The 26,561-nt window shown below is 41.9% G+C and overlaps 2 protein-coding genes across 3 annotated transcripts; both read left to right on the forward strand.

Moving 5' to 3' along the window:
- Positions 1-9,684: 9,684 nt before the first annotated feature.
- On the forward strand, positions 9,685-15,519 carry mrpl55 (mitochondrial ribosomal protein L55). Its single transcript, XM_023998103.2, has 3 exons — positions 9,685-9,875; positions 14,881-15,082; positions 15,217-15,519. Exons 1-3 carry the CDS (start codon positions 9,832-9,834, stop codon positions 15,364-15,366), a joined length of 396 nt encoding a protein of 131 aa, XP_023853871.1. The 5' UTR covers positions 9,685-9,831; the 3' UTR covers positions 15,367-15,519.
- Positions 15,520-17,371: 1,852 nt separating this feature from the next.
- On the forward strand, positions 17,372-25,185 carry LOC111972193 (glutamate--cysteine ligase regulatory subunit). 2 transcript variants are annotated; one of them, XM_023999092.3, is made up of 7 exons: positions 17,372-17,639; positions 18,517-18,582; positions 22,445-22,529; positions 23,308-23,364; positions 23,847-24,049; positions 24,142-24,256; positions 24,377-25,185. In XM_023999092.3, exons 1-7 carry the CDS (start codon positions 17,517-17,519, stop codon positions 24,544-24,546), a joined length of 819 nt encoding a protein of 272 aa, XP_023854860.1. In that variant the 5' UTR covers positions 17,372-17,516; the 3' UTR covers positions 24,547-25,185. The 2 variants fall into 2 exon arrangements, with proteins under 2 accessions (XP_023854860.1, XP_023854861.1); XM_023999093.2 differs by lacking the exon at positions 18,517-18,582 and having other exon boundaries at positions 17,413-17,639.
- The last annotated feature ends 1,376 nt before the right edge of the window (positions 25,186-26,561 follow it).

A 26,561-nucleotide genomic window follows, 5' to 3' on the forward strand; every position in this document is an offset into this window, starting at 1 on the left:
TCAGCACCCCCTGGAGCAACTTGCCCAAGCCCCCCCCCCCCCCCCGCTTCTCCCTCACCTAGATCCAGACAGCTGATGTTCTGAAAGAGCTGCAAAATCTGGATCCCAACAACTCAGCTGGGCTAGACAATCTGGACCCTCTCTCTCTTAAATTATCCTCCAAAATGTTGCAACCCTATTACTAGCCTGTTCAACCTCCTTTTGTATCGTCTGAGATCCCCAACGATTGGAAAGCTGTTGGCCGGGGTAGGGGTAGCCAGGTGGAAAGCATGGCCAGCCGTAGAAAAATGCTTATTGAAATGATCTATTATCGTAGATTTATCGTGGTAACAGTGTTTCCTAGCCTCAGTGCAGTATGCAGCTGAGAGGATGGGCTCTTATTCTCCATGGACTTTACAGTGTCCCAAAACTTTTTGGAATTAGTGCTACAGGATGCAAATTGATGGTGTTGGAGTCGTGTGTGTCCACACAGTCGTGGGTGAACAGGGAGTACACGAGGAGACAAAGCATGCACCCATGAGGGGCCCCCGTGTTGAGGGTTAGCATGGCGGATGTGTTGTTGTCTACCCTCACCACCTGGGGGCGGCCTGTCAAGAAGTCCAGGATCCAGTCCCAGGGTCCTTAGCTTAGTGATAAGCTTGAAGGGCACTATGGTGTTGAACACTGAGCTGTAGTAAATTAACAGCATTCTAACATGGGTGTTCTTCTTGTCCAAGTGGAAAGGGCAGTGTGGAGTGCAATAGAGATTGCGTCATCTGTGGATCTGTTGGGGCGTTAAGCAAATTGGAGTGGGTTCAGGGTTTCTGGGATGATGGTGTTGATGTGAGCCATGACCAGCCTTTCAAAGCATTTCATGGCTACAGATGTGAGTGCTACGGTGCGGTAGGAAGGTTACCTTGGCGTTCATGGGCACAGGGACTATTGTGGTCTGCTTGAAACATGTAGGTATTACAGACTGGTTCAGGGAGAGGTTGAAAATGCCAGTGAAGACACTCGCCAGCTGGTCAGCGCATGCTCTGCGTAAACGTCCTGGAAATCCGTTTGGCTCTGCGGCCTTGTGGATGTTAAACTGTGTCAAGGTCTTACTCACATTGGCTATGTCCGAAACAGCTGGTGCTCTCATGCATGGGGTTGCAGGTGGCCTAGTGGTTAGAGCGTTGGACTAGTAACCGAAAGGTTGCAAGATTGAATCCCCGAGCTGACAAGGTAAACCTCTGTCGTTCTGCCCCTGAACTAGGCAGTTAACCCACTGTTCCTAGGCCGTCATTGAAAATAAGAATATATTATTAACTGACTTGCCTAGTTAAATAAAGGTAAAAATATATTTTTTTAAATGGTTCAGTGTTGCTCGCCTCGAAGCGAGCATAGAAGGCAATAACTCATCTGGTAGGCTCATGTCAATGGGAAACTCACAGCTGAGTTTCTCTTTGTAATCTGTGATAGTATGCAAGCCCCGTCACATCCGACGAGCATCAGAGCTGGTGTAGTAGGATTCGATCTTAGTCCTGTACTGACAATTTGCCTGTTTGATGGTTCGTTGGAGGCCATAAAGAGATTTCTTATAAGCATCCGGATTAGTGTCCCGCTCTTTGAAAGCGGCAGCTCTAGCCTTTAGCTCAGTGCATATGTTGCCTGTAATCCATTACTTTTGTTTGGGATGTGTACGTACAGTCACTGTGGGGACGACGTCGTCGATGCACTTATTAATGATGTCACATCTGCTCCTGCTACGCCCTCTGGTTTTCATCCGGTGTCTTCTTGACCTGCAGTTACTCCCCCTGTACTCTCTCTCTCCCTCTCTGTGTGCTTGTGTGGTTGGAGACAGGTGTGCTGGAGTCAGAGCAGATCCCTACAAGCTGCAACTCGTTCCATAATCAAGACCTCTACAAATACTCAGTCCTGCCACTTCCACTCTGCCAGATCGTAATCTCTGCTCAGTCAGTTATGATTCTAGCCATTTATGATTACACAAGATCCTGTTACTCTGCTGTGCCTGTTTCTCTGCCTGACACCGTTTATCCTCTCATTGCAGTTACTGCTCTGTCTCTGGCTCCTGTCTCCTGTTCCACATCTCACCACCCAACTACCTTGCTCTGGATTTTACTCACCACCACTACCTTGGATTCCCCTCAGGACCTGTTCACCCTGTTCTACTCAGCCAACTCCAACCTCAGTCTCCACATCTGTTTTTTCTGCAACTCATCCAAGCTACCCTGGATCTGCACTCCATATATTCTCTCTGTGTAACAATAAATATTTTGGTTCATTCATCCCTGTTTCCTCATCTGAGTTTGCTCTTGGGTTCCCCGGTGTCGCTCCGCTTAACAAATGAAGCCGGTGAATGATGTGCTATACTCCTCAATGCCGTCGGATGAATCCCGGAACATATTCCATTCTGTGCTAGCTTCCACTTCATCGGACCACTTCCGTATTGAGTTCATACATGCATCATCTATGAGCAGAATTACTGTCTCACCTTAATTAAACACGAAATCCCTAGTTTGAAAGCAACAGTTTTTTTWAAAACTGAGCTGCACCATTTTCCCCACAATAACCCCCACATGGGCCAGCCCCCTAGCAATTCGAGTTCAACCAATGAGCCTTTAGCCCCTCACCATGAGTAACAGCTATTTATTTTTTACCTTTATTTAACTAGGCAAATCAGTTAAGAACAAATTCATATTTACAATGACGGTCCACCAAAAGGTCTCCTGCGGGGACGGGAGTTGGGATTAAAAATAAAATAAAAATATAGGACAAAACACAAATCACGACAAGAGAGACACCACAACACTACAAAAAGAGAGACCTAAGTCAACAACACAGCATGGTAGCAACACAACATGGTGGCATCAAAACATGGCAGCAGCACAACACGGTAGCAGCACAAAACAAGGTACAAACATTATTGGGGTCAGACAACAGTACAAAGGGCAAGAAGGTAGAGACAACAATACAACGCGTGAAGCAGCCACAACTGTCAGTAGGAGTGTCCATGATTGAGTCTTTGAATGAAGAGACGGAGATAAAACAGAACGGGTGTTGTATGTGGAGGATGAGGGCTGCAGTAGGTATCTCAGATAGCGGGGAGTGAGGCCTAAGAGGGTTTTATAAATAAGCATCAACCAGTGGGTCTTGCGACAGATATACAGAGATGACCAGTTTACAGAGGAGTATAGAGTGCAGTGATGTGTCCTATAAGGAGCATTGGAGGCAGATCTGATGGCCGAATTATAAGGAACATCTAGCCGCTCGAGAGCACCCTTACCGGCTGATCTATAAATTACATCTCCATAATCTAGCATGGGTAGGATGGTCATCTGAATCAGGGTTAGTTTGGCAGCTGGGGTGAAAGAGGAGCGAATACGATAGAGGAAACCAAGTCTAGATTTAACCTTAGACTGCAGCTTTGATATGTGCTGAGAGAAGGACAGTGTACCGTCTACCCATACTCCCAAATACATGTATAAGGTGACTACCTCAAGCTCTAAACCCTCAGAGGTAGTAATCACACCAGTGGGGAGAGAGGCATTCTTCTTACCAAACCACATGACATTGGTTTCGGAGGTGTTCAGAACAAGGTTATGGGCAGAGAAAGCTTTTTGGACACTGAGTATAAGACTGTATCATCTGCATGTAAATGGATGAGAGAGCTTCGTACTGCCTGAGCTATGTTGTTGATGTAAATTGAGAAGAGTGTGGGGCCTAGGATCGAGCCTTGGGGTACTACCTTGGTGACAGGCAGTGGCTGAGACAGCAGATGTTCTGACTTTATACACTGCACTCTTTGAGAGAGGTAGTTAGCAAACCAGGCCAGAGACCCCTCAGAGACACCAGTCTAGCAAGATGCACATGATGCACCCACAGCAGAGTGAGAGAGAGAGCAATGACGTGATGCACATATGTGACGTAGTATGCCATTTTTGGGGACCACTTTTGGCTCGTGACCGCTACTTTCAGAAATGCTGGCAGAAAGTTTACAAAAGTACTGGAAAATCCCTTTAAATTAGCCAATGCTTGGTTAGGATATTGTGACAACTACATTGTAATGGGGTGCGTGCTGGTGGCAGGGAAGTCAGGCGCAGGAGATCGAACTTGGTATAAACGGAGCAGTTTAATAAGTGCTCAAAAACTACGAAAACCAAAATATACAAAATAATACAAGTGGGTACAAAACCCATCGCACACCAGAACATAACTTGCACATAGCTTACAAACAAACAATCACCGACAAGGACAATGAGGGGGAACAAAGGGTTAAATACACAACATGTAATGAATGGGATTGAAACCAGGTGTGATACAAGACAAGACAAAACCAAAGGAAAATGAAAAGAGGATCAGCGATGGCTAGAAGGTCGGCGACTTCGACCGCCGAACGTCGCCCGAACAAGGAGAGGGACCAACTTCGGTGGAAGTTGTGACATAAATGTAATAATTTATTACATTTCTATAGAATGTCAAAGCACTTAAAAGTAAAACAGTTGGCATTGAATCATATTTGGTTTTAACAAATGTCATATTTTTCAATTGAGAAAACTAACTAATTTACTTGTAACAAGTTTAAGTATTTTTGATTGATCGAAATAGTAATGTTTTTGACAGTGTAGGCTATGGTCCAATTGATTAGGACAAAGTATAAATATTGAGCTATATGGGGTGTGGTCATCAATGCTTCATTAGGGCTCAGTCATTGTTTCTGTAATCAACATAACAATGGTCACTCCCTCTGACTCACCACATGAGGTCTGCTATATAACTTTAGGAAGCACTCTGCCACAGCTAAAGAACAATGGTAGGTGGAGGACCTCACCTAAGCTGAATTCTACCTTTACCTCTTGACCCTTATTCTTTGCACTAAATGCTCTGCAGTCCTGTGGACAAGCCTACTAGCACTTAGTTGATTAAACTTTCCCCATAAAGGGCTGGCAGCCAGAACCCATTCAGCTGTCTGAGTCTGACCATTGTCTTGCTAAGATATGACCTTGGTTTATCATTTACCTCGTTTCATCAGGATGTGGGTCATATTCAAACTGGACCTCTATATATTTCAATCAGGAACTTCTGAAGACGTCTTTAAAATAGGCTACTGTATAACTATATAGTTACACATTTACAAGTGTAAATTGTACAAACTGATGTAAACTAATTCCAGAGTTCCTAATGATTTTTTGTTTTCACTAAAGGGAACAAAAGTGTACGATAATACGGGATATACAGTATAAGCATACATTTGGAGAGAAAACCAAATAAATAGTAAATTGACAATGTGTGTCATTCAACTGAATGTTCTAAGAGACTGGCGAGAGAAGAACTCTGTTATCATAGTTTAATACCCTTTCCCCTTTGTGAAGATGAGACTCTATTTGGCATGGTGTCTCAGGATCCCCTTTGATTTCTGCTGCGGCGCCAGAACGAACCCAACATCGATGTGTAATTAGTCTGGGAGCGAGTCGACAGGCAGCCCTTTCTCTGTGTGATACAGTAATTGGGACTACAAATATTTACATGTCAGTTGTTGGTAACCATAGCAGATGACATGCTTGGCATGGGCATCTAGTTGAGTTGTAATGGCAGGAGGCAGGCAAGACTGCTCGTCTGCAGAGCCAAGAACGAGACACACACAAAACAACACAATAAGCCCTCTGAAACACCCAACAACTGTTACATTGTCTGGGACCCATTTTCATTTGCCTGTGCAGGAGAGAAAGCACCCACAGAGATCAGTTATACAGAACACAAGCGTCTAGATGTTTTGTATTCTATGGTCCCTATCGCTTACCACTACAGCTGTATTACATACTGTAATACTTGAAGGCCTTTCAAACAATATTCCTCAAACAAGTATTTTTCAGATGCTTTATGTTTCACACGTGTTATTAGAAAGCTTCTCAACAGTCCATGTATTGTCTTGAGCAACAACAATTTGTTGAAGGGGAACTGCAATGGTGTACTGATGGCATAAGGTGAAAGAAAAATATGTTTTCCCCCACAGTGTATCCCTCTCAACTATCTTAAGTCAAACAAGCCACTCAGGGTGCCTGGGGTGTCACGCCCTGACCATAGAGAGCCATTGTTTCTCTATGGTGAAGTAGGTCAGGGCGTGACCGGGGGTGATCTCGTTTATTTATTTCTATGTGGTGTTCTAAGTGTATTTTCTATGTTGGTGATTTGTATGATTCCCAATTAGAGGCAGCTAGTAATCGTTGTCTCTAATTGGGGATCATATTTAAGTAGCTGTTTTTCCCACCTGTGTTTGTGGGATATTATTTTGTGTTTTGTGCATGTGCACCACTTAGTCACGTTTCGTTGTGTCTTTATTGTTTTGTTTTGCTTAAGTTTYACTTAGAAATAAAGATGTGGAACTCAACCTCCGCTGCGCCTTGGTCCGTCTCTACACACGATCGTGACATGGGGCCCTGTCTGAAATGCCTCTGAGAAGGACATGGGACTCCATGGGGGAGGCAGTCAGTCCAGATTGTGTGTACAGGGACAAACTGAAATTAGTTGCACTATTGCCCCTGGACAGTCCTRTCCTGATAAGTCACATCTGTAGGAAGGGGAAAATATCACCCTAAGAAAAACTACACTGTTAGTGTTCTCCCCCTCCGACCAAACATTCCCTGCTCCTCCAGTTTTTCTGCGCTCACTCAAGACTAWATTCAACTATTATGAGACATCTGGTAATTAAATTTAGACCTTAAACACACCTTTAAACAGTCAGTCAATGGGATTTATTATTACATATGCAAGTCTGATATGAAAGCTATGGTTTCATAAGAAAGTATTTAATGCAAAGTCTCAGTTATCCTCTAAACAAATGTGTCCTTAAAGCKTCAATCAGCAGTTGAAAAAATAATAAAATGTTTCCCCTGCCAGCTGCCACTGTTTTGCTAAAAAGCCAAGGGGTGTGGCTGGAGAAATGTAACCACTCTCAAATTCATTGATAGGGGTATGGATGCAAGGACTGACCATCCATGACATCAAAATAATAGTTCTAAACGTGTGTCGAGGCTATACAATGTTTGCTTACATTTAGTTTGTTTACAATCATTGGTGTAAAACAAGCTTATATTTTGGTTTCTGATGGGGTATGACTGCTAAACTAAGCTCATGAGGTATTTCTAAGTTATATTCTTCAAGAATAAATTGGTACATATCTTTAATTTATAAATCCCAAAATGGATGTAGCTACTGCAGATCGCTCCTTTAAACAGATAAGGTAAGGTTGAATAACAGTGTCTAAATATGTGTATTCTTACTCTTGGGATTAATCTATATAAAAATGCAGATGGATCGACAGTGTTCTCTGTCCTACCCCTGAAAAATAATGGGCCTGCTGTCTGGGTATTCTTTTGCCATCTGTGTCGTACAAAGCAAGCCTTTTCTACTCATCAGACATAATTTCCCTCCCCTCCCCCACACTCACCTGCCCACAGCCGCAGCATCAATCTGAGCCCTGGCTTTGAAGGGGAGAACCCTGGAATACTGAAAACTGAGACGTGTGCACAATAACACAGAAAGATTATAAATTAGACTGATGATAAGTTAATTTTACAATAAGGTCATTCATTCATCTAGACTAGCGGAACAAAAGGCAAACTCTCATTGTGAGGAAAGCGAAAGGCTTGCCTCTGCAGTGCCCTGGCTCTATGTATGTGTTGAAAGGCCAGTGCTATACACAGCAATTGGGTGCAGACTGACAGCGCGGTACAATATTTCCTTTCCTTGGAGGGCTTGATAAAAGATGGGGGGAGGTTGCCCTCTCCTATTGTTGAATCTAATTTCACTGTCATGCATTTACAGTATGGTTTATTCTTGGCTAGGAAATAAACACAAACATGATGACTGTGAATATGAATACATCTATTTGACATCAACTTTTGAAAAAATACATATCTGAATGGTTTTCAGCCATTTCACAGTTCATTAATCATACAAATTAAAAAAGTCAGGCACTGGAGCTAGGTAATATCATCATATCACAGGGATCATCAACTAGATTCAGCCACAGACCGATTTTTTTCTTGACTGGATGGTCTGGGGCCCGAAACATAATTACAAATAATTTGTAGGCCGCAAATTGACTGCAAGAAGCCCAAACAGATATATTTGACTAAAACATAATAATTCAAACCTTGCTTAAATGTATTTACGATCTCTTTATTATGCGTGGAAATACTTGGGAACATATTAACAAAATTTAAATCATGTGGAGACTAATGTCTGTTGCATTTACAGTCTTTTATGTTCCAAAATTATGGGGGCCAAATAAAACCACCCAGGGGCTGCCAGTTGGGTAACCCTGTCATATCAAATCTGACAATTGTGCTAATGCCGCAGGTAAGGTAACTACAGTATTAATAGCAACAGGTGATGGTGATCCACTGTGGTTGGAAACTGCACCCCCCTGAGAATCAGCCTCCACCATCAACACTCACTTATACCTGCCACACAATTCAGCCTCTTTTGTTCAAGTGAATAATTGGTTCTAGAATTGAAGAGGAAAATAGTATTCATCATAATACAGTTCAACTGGCCTCCAGGGATAAAAAGAAGCCACATGCACACCCACACGCACCAACTGCACACACACCTCTAACAGTTCACTTTCAGCCGTTGCTTATGAAGGGAAGTAGAGGGATTGTTACTTATTCCAACCAGCATCTGCTCATAACCTTGGCAGTAGAAAAAGCTGTTTCAGCATCTACTGGGAAACTAAAATATGCCCTGCCATGCGTTTATTTGTCTTTATTATTGTGTCATAAAGAAATTTTATTTTACGGTTTCATTACTTTAAAGCTAATGGGCAGGCCTTACACTCAAATATAGCAACAAACAGATCTGATCAGCAAATAAATGAAATACAACAGCTGAATCAAATAAGCCCTGATAGAGTTACCGGTGTAACACTTCTCAAGTTGAGGTGATAGAGTGCTTTGGTTGACACATTGAAAACTCAACACTATCCTATTGTTGTGCGCTCTCTAGTGGTTAATGACAATAATGCGAATTTTCATTGTGGATGGAATGGCTGGACCAAGTCAGATGAATTGTAGATGTTTGATATATAGTAACCAAATATTACAATGCTACCTTCCTTCTCAGCTAAAATAAAAAAGTTTACCTAAATTAAAGTGAATGACTTTGCACATGTAGCCTGTTGAAGTGTCCAAGCTGACAGAAGACACTCTGTTTAGCAATCACCGAACATCTAAGAACATTAGTGAGATAAATTCTTACATATATTAACACATGTTAATAAGTCTGTTTTATTAAGAGGATTGCTTAGTAAAGAAAAAGATTTCAACCATCCGCAATTTATTAACAAACAAGAGTGAGGAAACAGTTTAGGGACCCTTGTTTCTGGCTACAGAGAGAATGAGTATTAGGCTACAGCATTACCAGACGGCTTTTCAGCCTGTGGTTCCTTGCCCACAAACATCCCAGGGGGACTGAACTACACATACAGAGCATATTAATATAACTAGGAATCAAGTATATCATGTATACATTTACGCATGAAGTTGATCATTTATTCTTTAATAAACTCAACTGTATTACATTATTGTTAAATGTTGACATTTGATTTGATTCAAACCAATGACTGTATTCACGCAGGATATGTTTCCTGACGTGGTTTATCATATGTAGGAACCATTTGGAAGGTAATTGTTTCCTGACGTCGTTTATTTACCGGACAACTGCGCACGACCTTCCACTTCCTGCTCTCTCTTTAAGAAATCTAAAACATAACGATTAGCGAGATAGCTAGCTAGAATACCAAACAATTCCATGTTCCGTTGAGAAAAACGCTAGCTAAAATCCGACATGGCCCTACAGAAAGTATGGACGTCGAAGAGTGTTTTAAACAGGTAAATAAACTAAGTGTTGGTTTTGAAGACATTCATTGGGACGCACGTTAGATAACAAGTAGCTCTGGTCCAGGGCGTTACTTGCGGCGTGAGCCGCATTCAACGCCCTGTATTTAAAAAAACAAACATGTTTTTACCTTTATTTAACTAGGTAAGTCAGTTAAGAACACATTCTTATTTACAACGGCCTACCCCGGACGACGCTAGGCCAATTGTGCGCCGCAATATGGGACTCCCAATCACGGCCAGAGGTGATACAGCCTGGATTTGAATCAGGGACTGTAGTGACGCCTCTTGCTCTGAGATGCAGTGCCTTAGACCGCAACGCCACTCGGGAGGCTATCTTGTCATTCATCCCTCCATATAACCAGTTATTTTAGTGATTGGCTTCAATATACTTTAGTTACTCACCAAAGTAAATATGTTAGTGGCATTCATTGCACTTTAACGGTGACAAACGGTGCCCTCAAGCTTTTAGGGCCTACATAAAGCTATCAAATACAATTTTATTTGTCACATGCGCCGAATACAACAGGTGTGCTTACTTAGCTGCCCTTAACCAACAATGCAGTTAAGAAAACGAGTGTTAATAAAGTTACTAAAATAAACTGAAGTTTAAAAAAAAATCTAATTAGAAAAATGGTAAAATAACAAATAATGAACAATAAAAATAAGTGGCGAGGCTATGTACAGGGAGTACCAGTACAATGTGCGCGGTCTCCGATTAGAGGTAATTGAGTTAAAATGTAGATATAGGTAGAGGTAAAGTGACTATGCATGGATAATCAACAGAGTAACAGCAGCAGCAGTGTAAAAATGGGGGTGGGGGCACAATGCAAATAGTCTGGGTAGCCATTTGATTAGCTGTTCAGGAGTCTTATGGCTTGGGGTAGAAGCTGTTAAAAGCTTTTTGGACCTAGACTTGGTGCTCTGGTACTGCTTGCCGTGCGGTAGCAGAGAGAACAGTCTATGACTAGGATGGCTGGAGTCTTTGGCAAATTTTTGGGGGCCTTCCTCTGACACCGCCTGGCTATCAGCAGAGCATTGTCTGGCAGTGAAACCGTTCATTCAGCCTCATTTACTGCCTTTAAAAAAAAACATAGCTAACAGTGATATGGCTGACTTGCTTAAACAAATGTCATTTCTACTGACAATTACGATATACTAACCAGTGGTGGAAAAAGTACTCAAAAGTCATACTTGAGTAAAAGTAAAGATACCTTAATAAAAAATGACTCAAGTAAAAGTCACCCAGTAAAATACTACTTGAGTAAGTGTTTGGTTTTAAATATACTTAAGTATCAAAAGTTAATGGAATTGCTAAAATGTACTTAAGTATCAAAGTAAAAGTATTAATAATTTCAAATTCCTTATTTTATGCAAACCAGACAGCACAATATCTATATATATTTTTTAATTTATGGATAGCCAGGAGGTAGATTACAACACTGACATTAATTTACAAACAAGCCATGTGTTTAGTGAGTCTGCCAGATAAGAGGCAGTAGGGATGACCTCTTGATAAGAGCGTGATTTGGACCATTTTCCGGTCAAAATGTAACAAGTACTTTTGCGTGTCAGGGAAAATGTATGGAGTAAAAAGTACATTATTTTCTTTAGGAATGTAGKGAAGTAAAATTTGTCAAATTGAAATAGTAAAGTACAGATACCCCCAAAAACGACTTAAGTAAAAATACTTTTAAGTACTTTACATCACTTGTACAAGCTATGGTATAAGGGAACGATGAGCGGATAAGAGGCAATCCGTGAATTCGATTAAGACATTAATTAGCGAGCGAAGACGAACGTAGTTAATGTAACTATTTGTTCAGCACTTTTGTAATGTACAGCGACAGAATTCAGAACATGGGCCGTTCTTACAGTATTCTCCCTGTACACCAATTCAGAACCGTAGGATAAATAAAGGAGGCATATAAGCAGACAATGAAAGCTCTTACAATTTTCAATTATGAAATTTCTCTAAAACAGGCTATATGCTACATGTGCACCATCAAGTCAGAACAGTTGGTGAATTTTTTAACCTTTATTTAACTAGGCAAGTCAGTTGAACAAAATAAGAACAACTTCTTATTTTCAATGCCGGCCTAGGAACAGTGCCTTGTTCAGGGGCAGAACGACTGATTTTTACCTTGTCAGCTCGGGGATTTGATCTTGCAACCTTTCGGTTACTAGTTCAACGCTCGAACCACTAGGCAACCTGCCGCCCCATTAAGAGGTGAAAATAGACCAAATTATAATGGTGAGGYACATGGTCTACTAACAGCTTACTACACAACATACTTAGTATTACTTAGCTACAGTATACATATCTCCCTGGCATATTACATAATTTATGCAGCAGCATGCAATGCATTTTTGGACTAGCCTTGTGCTCACTTGAACAGGAAGGTGGCATGGCGGTCCTTCTTGTGGGCAAATATTGTCACCATAAGCCTTCAAGACAACTGGGAACTCTGGGGGGGGGGGGAACAAGGTTGAATCATGACATCAGTGATCTGCAGGTTGGAGCTCTAAAAAGAGGCCCGAGTTCCAGACCGAGTTGGATGACCTTTCAAAATGTATTTACCCACTCTGAGCTTGTTTTTTTTCAGAGTTCCCAGTTGTCTTGAACTAACTATAGTCTGAGATTTCCAAGTTTCCAGTTTTGAACACAGCAGAAGTCATGCTGGATTGACAGCATGGCCAATGTATTCAACCTTTTCTGGCCCATGGTGTTGCATGTGAATGTTGATCCTTTTAAGCTTGGAAAATAGACCCTTAAACCCCAACTTGGACCACACACCTTCTCCACTGAATAGCAGGCTAGTGATTGCTTTGCAACACTTACAGTTAGCCACTGATTTCTTTCAAACCACTCATTGTTTAATTTGCGTTTTCTCTTGTGTAATTTTTATGTCCAATTGCTGATGAGCACCGATACTTTTTATCTATAACTTTTCTTCATATGACAAGGACTGGAAAGGATTTGCCAGTAGATTGCCGACTTGATTCATGATGATGACTTCTTCTCTAGCTTGCTGGCTAAGCTTTAGCTTGCTAGCTAAGTATGATGATGACAGTCCAATCAAAGCTACGGTAGATATAACGTGATTTGATGTAATTTTATCTGTGGCAAATGACCTTGAGCCGCCTTGGATGGGCACTTCAAATGTAAATCTTTGGCAGTACCCAAGGGGCTTGAATATTCGAGTTCTCCCCGTAGATTTTGCGGTGCTGTAGTATCCCCATGAGTGACCGAACACTGAGCCAATCACGGCGCAAATAGAGAACATTACCAACCCCTACGCACTGTATTTTCTGCTGGCGCTCTCACAAACACAGGAAGCACTGAGCTAGGCTGAAACACTTGCATTTTGGACCAGCCTTGGTCAAGAAAGCAAAAAGAGACCATGTTTGTATGCGTCTTAATTTTTTTTTTTTTTTTTAAACATTATTTGTAACTGATGTGACGTGTTTGAATGCCAAAATAACATACTAAACAGGCCACTGTGCATGGGTGTATTCATTATGCCGATTCTGTTGCAAAGCGTTTCATCGGTTTTGCAACAGAAACCGTTTTGCAACAAACTAAAGTTTCTATTGGACAAATTCAGGTTTTGCTTTGTTTGTTACCGTTTGGTTCTTAAATGGTAAACTGTTTCAGTTGCAATACGTAATGAATACACCCCTGGGGGTGTATTTATTATGACTATTCTGTTGCAACACGCTTCTTAAACGGAAACAAACTAAACGGGGAGGGACCTACCTGAATATGTTCAATAGAAACTTGTTTTGCTCTGTTTGGTTCTTAAACAGTTTCCGTAATGAATACGCCCCTGATGTGTTCACGAACATTTCGGCACAGAATTTCTAAACCCCGAGGCGCAACGTCGCGAGACTTCCGGGAACGCTTGCAAAACAGTTAGAGCAGGCTGGGATTTGGGAAAGTCAATGAGAGAAGTGAAAAATGATTCCTTACATGCTGACTAAACTGTCCGTGTTGCAAAATAAATGTATACATGCATGTTTGTGAATAATTTCATCCAAACTGCTCCCGCAGGCCTGCGTAGCCAGGAGCTAAAATAGATGCTTGACGTGCTACATGTCCCGCCTTTCTCAACTACTCATTGGTTTTTATGAGCATACTAACCCACATGATTGAAAGATAAGAGGTCCACACTCCAGTCCAGTTGGTGGTAGTATGCACCTTAAAGTTGGTTGCCAACCACCATATCAAAAGAAGAAGCGGAAAGATGAATGAGGAGAGTTTTCTTTGAAAAACTAGCTTTCCCCTTTTATCTGTGGATTAATTGTTGGAGTAGAGAACACATGATTTTTTATGACTCAAAATAGGTCAAAATTCTACAAATGTTCAGCTAAAAAAGGACCATATGTATTTCAGGTAAAATAACAACCAAATATTTATATTTTAAGAAAAATGTGCTAGCAACAGCAAGCTCTGTTTCTAGCTCCTAAGCAACTTTGCAGTGTTTATTTTTCATTTATTTCTTCTTACATTGTTAGCCCAGAACGTTTTTTTGTGTTATTACATACAGMCGGAAATAACTTTTGGATATCAGAGCGAATATCCCAGAGGCTACTCCAAGACGCCGCCGGTGAAGAAGAGGTATTCGAAGCGGACTTCTAGTCCGACTCAGGAGGCGTGCTCGCCATCCACTGCTTCCGAGTATATTACTCATTAATGTTCAGTCCCTGGACAATAAAGTAGATGAGCTCAGGGTGAGGATCTCCTTCCAGAGGGACATCAGGGACTGTAACATACTTTGTTTCATGGAATCATGTCTCTCTCTGGATATACTATCCCCGATATACTGCTCTCATGCTTGCCTTGAAGCGAGCATAAAAGGCATTTAGTTCGTCTGGTAGGCTCGCATCACTGGGCAGCTCGCGGCAAGCTTCTGAGTACATTTGCATTAAGCCTTTATATTAGTTTGTCCTTTCTAGATCCTAATTGTTTCAACATTGTGAATGTTTTGTCTTTTAGATGTCTACAAGAGGTGGTTGCTCAGAGTCATTTCCTTCCTGTATCAAGTTTACACACAACAACCACTCAGCACAACTCCAACAAGACATCAATTGTACGAAGCAGTCGACAGAAGTATGAAAGGTTGTATCCACTGTTGCTCGTACAACCCGATGGTTCCACAATTAACATTAGGTACAAAGAGCCCAAGAGGATACTCATGGTAAGCATCCTTGAACTGAAAACAAAAATTGGATTGATCTGTTTTTGCAGTGTGTGGCTATTCAGGAATACTACATTTGAAGGCTAATCAGATTGTGAGACTGAGTGTGAGGATTTGGTATTGTATCCCTTCAGATGCCTGTGGACATCAGTACACTCTCAGAGGAAGAAAGGAAAATGAGGATGCGGAAGCGGGATCCCAGGAAGGGAGCTGTTAAGCAGAGGACAGTGGAATTCAAAGATGATTTCAAAGTGGATGATTACAGCAAGTTTTGGAAGAAGTGATAGAGCCTGTTGTAGCTATTTAACTTTGACTATTCTGCCAATCAGGGTTTTCCATTAGCCAACAATTGTCAGCTTTTGGAAAACAAATTAATAAATGAAAAGCTGTTAAATAAAACTCTTGCAGTCCAAAATGACTGGTAGGAAAAAAACTCCCATTGCACAATGTTTTTTATTCATTGATGGAAATACATTTGACCATCATTCTTATCGGTCTATAGGTCAATTTGCATAATATAGTGGAATTAAATTGGCGTGTGTATTTTCGTTAGTAGTCATGTAGCCTATCTGATTTATCCAACATAACTATCACACACAGCATACAGAGCTTATTTTGAGCGGGATTCCTCCCGCAGCTCCTCAGTTGGTTACTGCAAGAGTAAAATGTGCTTTTATAAGCCCATTGCACAACAATTCTAAATGCAATTGCATGTTAAACAGTTTCGGTGCACAATTAAAAAGAGCTAGGCCTACTATTTTTATTTCTCAACTCGAAGCCTAATTGAAGCTCGCCTCCCATTCAAGTGCAGGCAAAATGCTATCAGCGTGTCACCACCACGCTACAATGTGAGCTGGAGGCAGTATGCATTTTGAAATTCATTGTTTGAAATCTGAATGTTTAACTTCATATTATGAGGCATGTCTTACTTTGCTTCAAAGTAGCCTATAGGCAAAATCCGACCATGGAAACTTCATAGGCGGCGCGTGAGTTTCAAGTTTGGGCAAGCTTACAATTTATACTACCATTTCAACTGATCTGTCTGCATAAGAACTGTTCGTCGGGAGCTTCATGAAATGTGTTTCCATGGCCGAGCAGCCACAAGCCAAAGATCACCATGTGTAATGCCAAGTGTCGGCTGGAGTGGTGTAAAGCTTGTCGCCATTGGACTCTGGAGCAGTGATGAATCATGCTTCACCATCAGGTAGTCCGACGGTCGAATCTGGGTTTGGCGGATGCCAGGAGAACACTACCTACCCCGATGCATAGTGTCAGTGAAGTGTGGTGGAGGAGGAATAATGGTCTGGGGCTGTTTTTCATGGTTCGGGCCCCTTAGTTCCAGTGAAAGGAAATCTTAAAGCTACAGCATACAATGACATTCTAGATGATTCTGTGCTTCCAACTTTGTGGCAACAGTTTGGGGAAGGCCCTTTCCTGTTTCAGCATGACAATACCTCTGTGCACAAAGCAAGGTCCATACAGAAATGGAAAGTCTTCCCAGAAGAGTGGAGGCTGATATAGCAGCAAAAGGGGGAACAACTCCATATTAATGCCCATGATTTTGTAATGAGATATCCAAGGAGCAGGTGTCCAATTACTTTTGGTCATGTAGTATATTTTAGATGCTTTTCACTGACAGCCTCAACTCAATAATCAGCAAGGCCTATTTCCACACTCTGCCCCCTTCAAAAAAGCTAATGATCCTCAATTCCTCTGGCTAAATCATGCTTTCTGGTGAAGTATTTTAAGTGATTTAATATATTTCCATATAGACAGGAGTAGTTATACAGTTGAAGTGGGAAGTTTACATACACTTAGGTTGGAGTCATTAAAACTCGTTTTTCAACCACTCCACAAATTTCTTGTTAACAAATTATAGTTTTGGCAAGTTGGTTAGGATATCTACTTCGTGCATGACACAAGTACATTTTCCAACAATTGTTTACAGATTATTTCACTGTATCACAGTTCCAGTGGGTCAGAAGTTTACATACACTAAATTGACTGTCTTTAAACTTTTTATTGCCAAAACTGTCTTCTGTGTGGGTGTGTGCCCTCTGATTAGGGTCAAAGGATGAATGTTGAATTAAAAATGGAACATCTGGTCTCTTGAAACAAGCTGTGTCATGATTACAGTGTACATTCCAATGTACAGTGAGTCATAACACCATTGCTGAGCTGTAACAATCTCTTGGTTAAAAGAGTCCAGAACGCCATGCCAGATTTTGCACACAACACCCGGTTACAATGTGGGCGTCCTCATAACTAGTTTCTACCGCCAGCTAAATAATCTACAAATGCAAGTCATTCTAATTCAGCGGTAGCTACCGTTTGGAAACGAGGTCACTCCTGTTAGAATAAAGTAACTGAAGTTGCTGAATAGTTCATAAAGGCCTTCTACCACGATACATTTATCGACTACCAAGGACACCACATGGAAAATCACACCAGTGCTAAGGTGCTCCTCAACCATGCTACTAATTTGTATCTTCACACGGGGAATTTAGTAAACCGAAGCCGTCTCAAGAAAAAATGTCCGTCTTCACCTAGCGAAGAGGTAAGACTGACCATTGGACTCTGTCATAACTGACTGTCTAGCTGAAGTAAGACGTTTAAAAAAAGTGCAACATTGGTCAGTTAGCTGGAGTGTAATCATTAATCGCCATGGTCCAAAAACGGACAAGTTCAGGTAGGTCCCGTTCCCTCCCGTTTAAGAAACGTTTTGCAACAGAATCGGCAGAATGAATACACCCCTGGCTAGATGACGTTAACTAGTTAGCTTGAAAAACCATAGCCTCGACGTTAAATAGCTAACTATATTGAACAAAAATAAACTWMACATATTTTACTGAGTTACAGTTCATATAAGGAAATCACTCCATTGAAATAAATAAATTAGGCCCTAATCTATGGATTTCACATGACAGAATACAGATACCTGTTGGTCACAGATACTTTTCTGATCCAGGCTCCTAAATTACCTTTATTTTTAAAGGTATCTGGGCCAGGATTCACCTGATGAGATTAAAAAATGCAAGATAAATTTGAGAACAAGGACTTGTCATGTGTATGTTCTAAAAGGCCAGCCTTTATTTAGCATGAACAATCATAACTATTTCATTGAAGCTGTGCACCACCTGACTCTCATAAGTGTAGCAGACTCTCCCTGCAACATTTCATAGTTGTTGTATAACATGCCATAGCTCTGGCCACACATTTTCATACTGTGCAAATCACCCATTGTGCCCAGCAGTGTACAAAATAATCATATACTTTCCATATGACAATCTTTCAAAAGTAATGTTAGATAATTTAGCATCATTGCATGATCTGTAGGTGTCCATGAAAGCCCTACCTAGTTACCACAAGTGTTTATAGCAACCCTGTTAGCATTGCTATTAATTTAGTCCCCTCAATTTGTTTTTGCATTACAGATTCAAGACTGTGTTCGAGCCACTCTTAATGAGTGGTTTGCCACCATACCACCAACAACACCAATGGTGAGACATCACTCCGTCCACCCACTCACTATTCAATACCACAGTTGTATTTCCCATGCATATTTGATTACACACATAGCTACATAACAGCTATTCACCAACATCCAAACAGTATCAAGTGTCCATAATCCCTGTTTACCAAGTTCCCATAGTGACCAAGTGTCTACAATACCTGCTAACATTTTACATCATCTAGCAGGGATGGATCCATAATGCAAAACACTTGTGTAACCATTGGTTCCCTTTCAGTCAGTCAAGTTTGGTACAACATACTATGGGGAGTCACACTCTCGCGACTAGAGTTAAACGATCTACAATCACACCTGACAAGGCCAATGAAATCGTGTCTCGCTGGAAGCATGCCTTCAGGGCACTGGCCCAGTGGCGGGATCGCTGGCTACTGTCACAAGGGTTTCTCATGGTCCGGGTGTTCCGCAATATAGTCACGACAGACTGGTCTCAAGGGTGGGGCGAGCTGTGCAAGGGTTACTCAATTTGGGGAGTATGGACGGTGTCAGAGTGCCTGGCATATCAGTTACCTGGAACTTCTGATACTGTACGTAGCGCTCTGGTGCTGCTTCCCTCGTTTATCGGCCGGCATGTGCTGGTCAGAGCCGTCATGATGACGGTGGCATACATCATAAGGCGGGGGACACACAGTCCCTCCCCGCCTCACCTAGGCTCACACCCTGTTGCTGTGGAGGTCATGTGTGGCTCAATTGGTAGAGCATGGTGCTTGCAACACCAGGGTGGTGGGTTCTATTCCCATTGGGGATCAGTATGAAAATGTATGCACACGCTACTGTAAGTTTCTCTGGATAAATGACTGAAATAGAACATGTGGAGCAGTTTGCATTTGCTCTTACTTCGAGTGATGCATGTTCCCAGTTGCCTCAACTCTGGGGGGTGCCCCCCCGGATAGCAGAAGTGGAGACTGCACCCCTGGGTGGTCACCCAGATATGGGAGATTATGCAATGCCGACATAGGTCTTTACGCATAACTCAAACACCATTGTCGTCTATTTTTCTTGATGCGAGAACAGAGTGCACCATTGGGAACTGATGCTCTGGCGCACCAGTGGCTTCGGACCCTCTAAGCGTTTCCACCAGTGGATCTGATTCAACCCATGTTGGAGGGGGTGCGCCAGGGGAGCTTATCATTGATTCTTGTGGCTCCCCGTTGGCCCAAGCAGCCTCGGTTCGTGGAGATCATTCACCTTTTTAAGCGGGGACCTGTTGTGCCAGGTGCACAGGCAGGCTTGGCGTGCAAGGATTTGGTTATTTTCTGCCTGGCCCCTGAGTGGGCTAATCTGATGGCTAGAGGATTACCTCCGAATGTTATTGCTACCATTCAGTCCACAAGTGCGCCTCCACGAGAGGACCTTATGCATTTGTGGAAAGTGTTTGAGCTCTGTTGATTAGATGGAGTGCTGGTTCCTTTTCAGTGCTCTGAGGTGTATCCATATGTTCCTACAGGAGCTATTCGAGCAGGGACGGGCTTTCTCTACTTTAAAAGTGTACATGATTGCTATGTGGGCGTGTCGTGTGGGAATTGACAGAGCCACACCGGGGACGTTGTGCAGTTCCTGAAAGGGGTACACGGTCTCTAAACCTATTGGGCCCACATGGGACTTGGCGCTGGTTTTTGGGGCACTGTGTGTCCCCTTTTGAGTCTCTGGAGTCGGTGGAGCTGAAGATCCTTCTACAAAACCTCCCTGGTCATGACTTTGGCCTCAGCTAAATATGTTGGAGACCTCCACGTGTTATCCGTACACCCTTCCTGTACTTCGTTTGCCCCGGGTGACTAAGGTGACAYTGTTTCCAAATGCGGCCTTAGCCCCGGAAGTCATAGCAATGTCCTACAGGTCCTTAGCTTTGAGCTATTTCCCTTTTCATCTCCTCCTTTTGCTTCTGAAGAACAACAAAGGTTATATGTCCTGTGTGAGCTTTATGCACATGCACTGAATGGACCCAGCTGGTTATATGACCAGCGTTTTGTCTGTTTTGCTAATCCAGCTCATGTCAGGACACTCTTTTAAGGAGCGTATCTCCCACTGGATTGTAGAGGCGATCTCCCTGGCACATCGCAGCAAGTGTTCCCTAGTGGTGTATTCGCTACCCCACCAGGGGTCTGGCAGTGTCTTGGCTGTTGTTTATAAAGGATTGACTGTAGGAGTTATTTGTGCTGCGGACAGTTGGGCATCGCCACATTTTTTTTTTTTTTTTTTTAGGTTTTATCGTTAGTCACTGCTCTCAGTGTAGCCCACAGTGTGCTTACGGACAGGGGAAAGTCACTAGGCAGCGCACTGTGTTTGCAATACCCAGACTGCMGCATCTGGCTGGGTCAGGTCTGGGTGCTCTGCCATGAGCCACTTCATTTAGTAACCACTGGGGTCAGCTTGGGCAGTGAATATTATTTCCCTGTAGTTTGTTGTACCGAAGTTAACTGACTGAAAAACTGATCCCTGAAGGAGGGCAACGAGGCACAACACCTGTTTGGCCACCCGTCCCTGGGCTCGTGAAGAGTGGTATTAAATTGAAGGAATGAATCCGAGCCTCACGCTTATCAACTGTGGAAGGCGGGGCTTCCAGCGAGGCATAGAGTTCATTGGCCCTGCGAGGCGTGATTGTAGATCTTTAAACTGAAGTCAGGAGAGTGCGACTCTCCATAGTATGTTGTAACTCATTTCCCTCCTTCAGGGAACAGGAGTTATACTGGGAGCTCAAAGTATTGGGACAGTGACACATTGTTTGTTGTTTTGGCTCTGTACCCCAGCACTTTGGATTTTAAATGATACAATGACTATGTGTATGTTAAGGTGCAGATTGTCAGCTTTAATTTGGGGGTATTTTCATCCATATCGGGTGAACCGTTTTAGAAATTAYAGCACGTTTTGTACATAGTGCGTCTAACTTTTTCACTCGTCATTATTCACGATTCATTCATGATAATCTGTTATGGTAGCATCTATGTTAATGTTGAATTGTTTAGAAACATTCTTATTTACAATGAAAGTGAATCCAAAATGACAGTACATTATTTAACATTAATTTATATTGGGCACAAAATAATCTGAAGCACAACCAAAACCAACTGCAAATGCATCCAACAAGTTTGTAGAGTCACAAGCTTGATGTAGTCATTGCGTGCTAGAAATATGAGACCAAATACTAAATTGTTGACTACTTTTAATGCGCATAAGTGAATTTGTCCCAATACTTTTGGTCCCCTAAAATGTGGGGACTATGTGCAAAAAGTACTGTAATTTCCAAACGGTTTACCCGATATGTATGAAAACAACCTAAAAATAAAGTTGATAGTCTGCACTATAACCTCCAGTTGTTGTATAATTTAAAATACAAAGTGCTGGAGTAAACATCCAAAACAACAGGAAAAAAGTCAATGTCCCAATACTTTCGGAGCTCACAGTAGTCACAATGTTATGATACTACTATGCAATTGCGTTCTCCTGCTGGGAAAACAAAATAGCTGCCTGTTGATTGACCGCAATGAATTTATCAGACTGATGAAAGGGAACTGTCATAGTAATCATTCATGCAAAGTTGGCTGTGAAAGGTTCTACATGTGCTTCTGTTGTGAAGTTCGAGTGGCTTTGCCCTGTTGCTTTTCTGCTGGGGTCAGCTAATCTGCTTCCGCACGCTCAGTGAGTACAGCGGGGGGGGTCTTACATACACAAAGTCAAAGCTTATGTTCCCTGCAATGATATCCCACAACAAGATTGTGAAATTGAAAGCATGTGTTTGTATTTGGACAAAGTTAAGGCAATATTGATGTTGCTTTTTTTCTTTGTATTTTTAAGATACTATTTTTCTTTGACTAACATGTTTGTTGTAAATTTAGGACCTACCAGACACCATTGACTGCTCCATCCCCCAAGCTACAGAAGCAATCACACCTGAAGAGAGGGAGGAGCTGAAGGTCTCTGGTGAGTTTCTGGTATTCTATGACAGGGGGTTCTCAGTGGTCCATGGACCCCACTTTTTTACATAATTATTTCTTAAAATAATATTACTAACATATTTTTTTTTTTAAATGGCCAAGGGATCCCTGGAGTAAGTTTAGAGGGTGTAATACAATGTAATTATTAGTCTAAAATGTTATATTCTTAACCCTGGGCAGCATAGGCCTGGGAGGCTTACAGGGATATTGGTATCTACAGTACTCCACAATTATTTTTGTTATATATATTTTTTACATAAATGCACTGTAAGTTAAGCTTTAAAACTGGTAAGTTTTCTCTCTGCCTCATAGCAAAATGTGAAGAATTGCAGGATATTAGCTTCAACAACAAAAAATCTCTCTGCCCCATGACAATATCTGTGGAATTGAAGGAAATGTGCTTGAACACTCCCAAATGTTCTCTCCGTGCCAAGRAATGGGTTTTTAAAATGTTCCTTCCCAGGGATGGAGACTTGTTTCGTTGGGCCATGCATTGCCAAAGTCATAGTAGAACTCTTTGTATGCTATTTTTATCTCACTCGAGTTGTGTTCTGATTGAGGGGGGTCCCTGATGAATTTGCTATCAGAAAGGGGTCCCTGGCCTGAAAGTTTGGGAACCCCTGCTTTGATACCATAGAGTTTGGTGTGGCATTGGCATGAGGAATTATGAGCCCAGTATGTGAATTTCATGACAAAAATACCATTCCTGGTGCCTTACTGATTGTTTACGTTTTTATTAACATGTCCATATTCTTGCTTTACAGTGAAACTATTTATTTGCGAGGCAGACCTCTCTTCAATCAAAGATGCAGTCGATAAGTGTGAGTATTACATTTACAAAACAGCAAAGGACCACTGACTCGGTGACTGTACGGAAAAGTCATTTGGCACAGGCGATTGTCTGTAGACCTGACCATGTCAAATAAAAATGCAACAGACTTTAGTATCAGTGAAATGCTTTTGTTGGCATGCCAACTCCTTTCCGTATCTCAATTTGTTGTATTTGAAAGATGAAATCCGTACAGGCAGAAGCTATCACGTCTGTTTGGGATATTACAACAACAAAGATGTTGATCACTTCAAACAACAAACTTTTCCCCCCCCGACATTATTGAATGTGCGGTAGAACACCAGAATATGTACTGAGCTGTATATATTTTTTTTTACCACGCTCCTGGAAGCTCCTCTTCTCTGTTTCATCTAAGCAAAACAAAGGCACTGTTTCCCCTTTTACAGATTTCAGCTTTAAGAAGTATGCACTGACTGTATACTAGTTTCATGCTCATAAGACTGTTTGTGACAGCTTGTCAGGCCCTGGCTGTGTCCCAGCTGGACTCGGTGATCATTGCACCCCCTGTTCTGCCTGAGGGGGAGAGCCAGACCCTGGAGAACCTGCAGCCTGCCTGGACGGAGCTGGAGGGCTTGGTGCAGAGCCACAAGATCGCTGCCATCGGAACCTCCGACCTGGACAAGGAGCTCCTGGAGCAGCTCTACAACTGGGCCCAGGTGAGTGGTGATGCTGACGAGACCGTCAGATTGTTGTAGGTTAGCGTTGGTGTATTTGGGGTTTTGAATTGTTTTATTTTCTCCTGGTCTAGGTGAAACCCAGTAGTAACCAGGTGAATCTGGCCTCCTGCTGTGTGATGCCCCCTGACCTGACTGCTTTTGCAAAGGAGTTTGACATTCAGCTACTGACTCATAATGACCCAAAAGGTGAAGATTGTGATCATTTCAATTTGTAATCTTTTCACTGTATAATCAGATAATACATGTTAAGGAAAGGCTGTGTGTGCTCTGAGGGGCACTGAATTAACACATTGTATTTTCCTGTAGAACTGATTACTGCTGCCAGCTTCCAGGARGCAGTGCAGGAGAGCACTCAGGACCTGAAGGTAGCAGACTGGAGGTTGGAGTGGGTTTTGCGCTACTCCATCATTGTCAAAAGCAGGGGGATCATCAAAGCAAAAGGCTACCTTGTTCACTCAAAGAGAAACAACCTGTAGCATGTCCTCTGAAAATCTGTTATTCAGATGTTACTCATGTCCAATGCATTTAAGACAGGGATATAGGTAGCTAAACTTTTAACAAACATGGCTACAAAACTGAATTGGAACCACAGAAATAATTCAGTTGTATAGATGGATCACCTTGTTTTAGTACAATGTTAGAATTATTGCAAAGCAGTTTAAAGGTTAAACAGCCTCTAACCCACTACGGAAATGTCCCATGATATTTTTACATTCTAAATTGATGAGAAAATGAAGTAGAGGTGAGCACTTTGGATCGGTTGTTAAAGCCACAGAGAGAGAGATGTAAAGTCCTAGTGCGCTCTGATGTGTATGAACAGCTCCTTCTGTTTTCTACTGTATAATACTGGCACCCTGTATAGTGGGGACAAAAGCCTAATTCCAATAGATTTCTGATGGGTGAAAAAAATGTATGGTTAGTTCATAAACTTCTCTTGATTTAGTGTACAGTAGTTATTTGATTTTGAGAAACAACTTTATGGATGTTAAAGTATTGTCTTGGCAAATCTTTGTATATTCTTTTTCTTTTAAGCCCAGTGCTACTGACCGGGTATACCAGGATATGATTTGTCCTATACCCCTAACTGCTCATAAGATTTTCTTATTAGAAAATGTGTCCCCATCTAAGTGGTAATATGAGAAATATCCCCAAATTAGGTTTACATTCATAGTAGGCTTGACACCTTTATTGTGTATGTGATAGTACTGGAATATTCCAGATTGGCATGGAAAATGAATTATAAGCTCTAAAGTGTCTGGGTGGATGTCTTATTTATTAATCATGGCATTTCTTCCAGGTGTTGTCCACAATCCTAATAAGTTTGAGTTCTCTATTGTACTGTAATAATTAATATATTTAATGTTACCATTTCCTGTATTGTTCTATTGGGTTTATTAAATGATTAAACACTTTTGAAGTGCTTTGTGTTCATTGGAAGAGAGGTGCACATGATCACTATCCATTTCTTTCAGATCACATAAAAACAGGGGGTTCTATAACATAAATCCTCCTCGAATGATAAACTTTACTAGACTATAGTCTCATCGGAGTACTGTCATCCACACAAAACATKTGTTTATGTTCCTTAGCATGCATGCATCGCGATTCGATTCTTCGGGTTTCGATTGATGAAGCGAGATGGTGGTTGGAAGAGCTTGCTTGAAATGGAAACGCTTTGCGGTAGCTTTTGATAAAGAAGAACATCAAGATGAAGTAGCTGCTTTCTAGGTGGGATGCACTGTTGAGCACTACAGCCCGAGTGGTTCGTGCTGATTGTACAGAGATTGTGACAGCCGGTTAAATGGTGTCCCTTGAGAAGACAAGAATAAGATGTATGTCAGGAGAAGTACAGTATTATAAGGAGATATATACTTGGAATACAGGGGAGGAGGACTGGAGGGGGAAAAGAGGCAGAGGAGGTCAGGGAGAGAGGATGAGCTTGAGTTGGTGAAAAATTGTGTAAAAAAGGGAGATGGTTTGTTAAATAGGAATGGTAGAAAGTGTAAGAAAAGTGAGCTGAAGACAGGAGGCAAACTGGAAGTGAATGAGGTCGAAGTATCGGAGGTGGTAGGTGTGGTGAGGGACTCGGAGCCCGAGGCTTGCACCAAGGGTCAGGATGAAGATGAGTCTGTGACAGTAGGAGTGAAGTTTTTGGAAACAGTGGACCCTTTGCCTGTTGGCTGATCCATTTGTGGTGAAAACAGCTGGGTGTTGTGGAATTGGTGAGGGTAACCAGAAGTGGTCTTGTGATAATTGTTTGTTTCTGCTGGTCAGAGGGTGAATCCGCATTAAACTAATGGGGGCAAGAAATGTGAATTGTTTTGCTCTTGAGAAAAGGGTGCCATTGAAAGGAGTGATTACTTGGGTAGCATTAAATGTAAAAGTTGACCAACTGAAGGGGAAGATTCCTGGTGTTTATGATGCTTGTTTGTTGCCACGCAGTCAGGGTGGTGTGAGTGGTGAAACGAGAATCATTGCCTGTTCTTTTGAG

The sequence above is a fragment of the Salvelinus sp. IW2-2015 genome, linkage group LG13, assembly GCF_002910315.2.
Source record: "Salvelinus sp. IW2-2015 linkage group LG13, ASM291031v2, whole genome shotgun sequence".
NCBI lineage: Eukaryota > Metazoa > Chordata > Actinopteri > Salmoniformes > Salmonidae > Salvelinus > Salvelinus sp. IW2-2015.

What these genes read in the sequence shown, in the direction of transcription:
- mrpl55 (XM_023998103.2), top strand. Translation starts at nt 9,832, where the DNA reads ATGGCCCTACAGAAAGTATGGACGTCGAAGAGTGTTTTAAACAG. An exon ending in TCGAAGAGTGTTTTAAACAG is followed by an intron (nt 9,876 to 14,880) that starts GTAAATAAACTA and finishes TTTGTCTTTTAG; the next exon opens with ATGTCTACAAGAGGTGGTTG. An exon ending in AGCCCAAGAGGATACTCATG is followed by an intron (nt 15,083 to 15,216) that starts GTAAGCATCCTT and finishes GTATCCCTTCAG; the next exon opens with ATGCCTGTGGACATCAGTAC.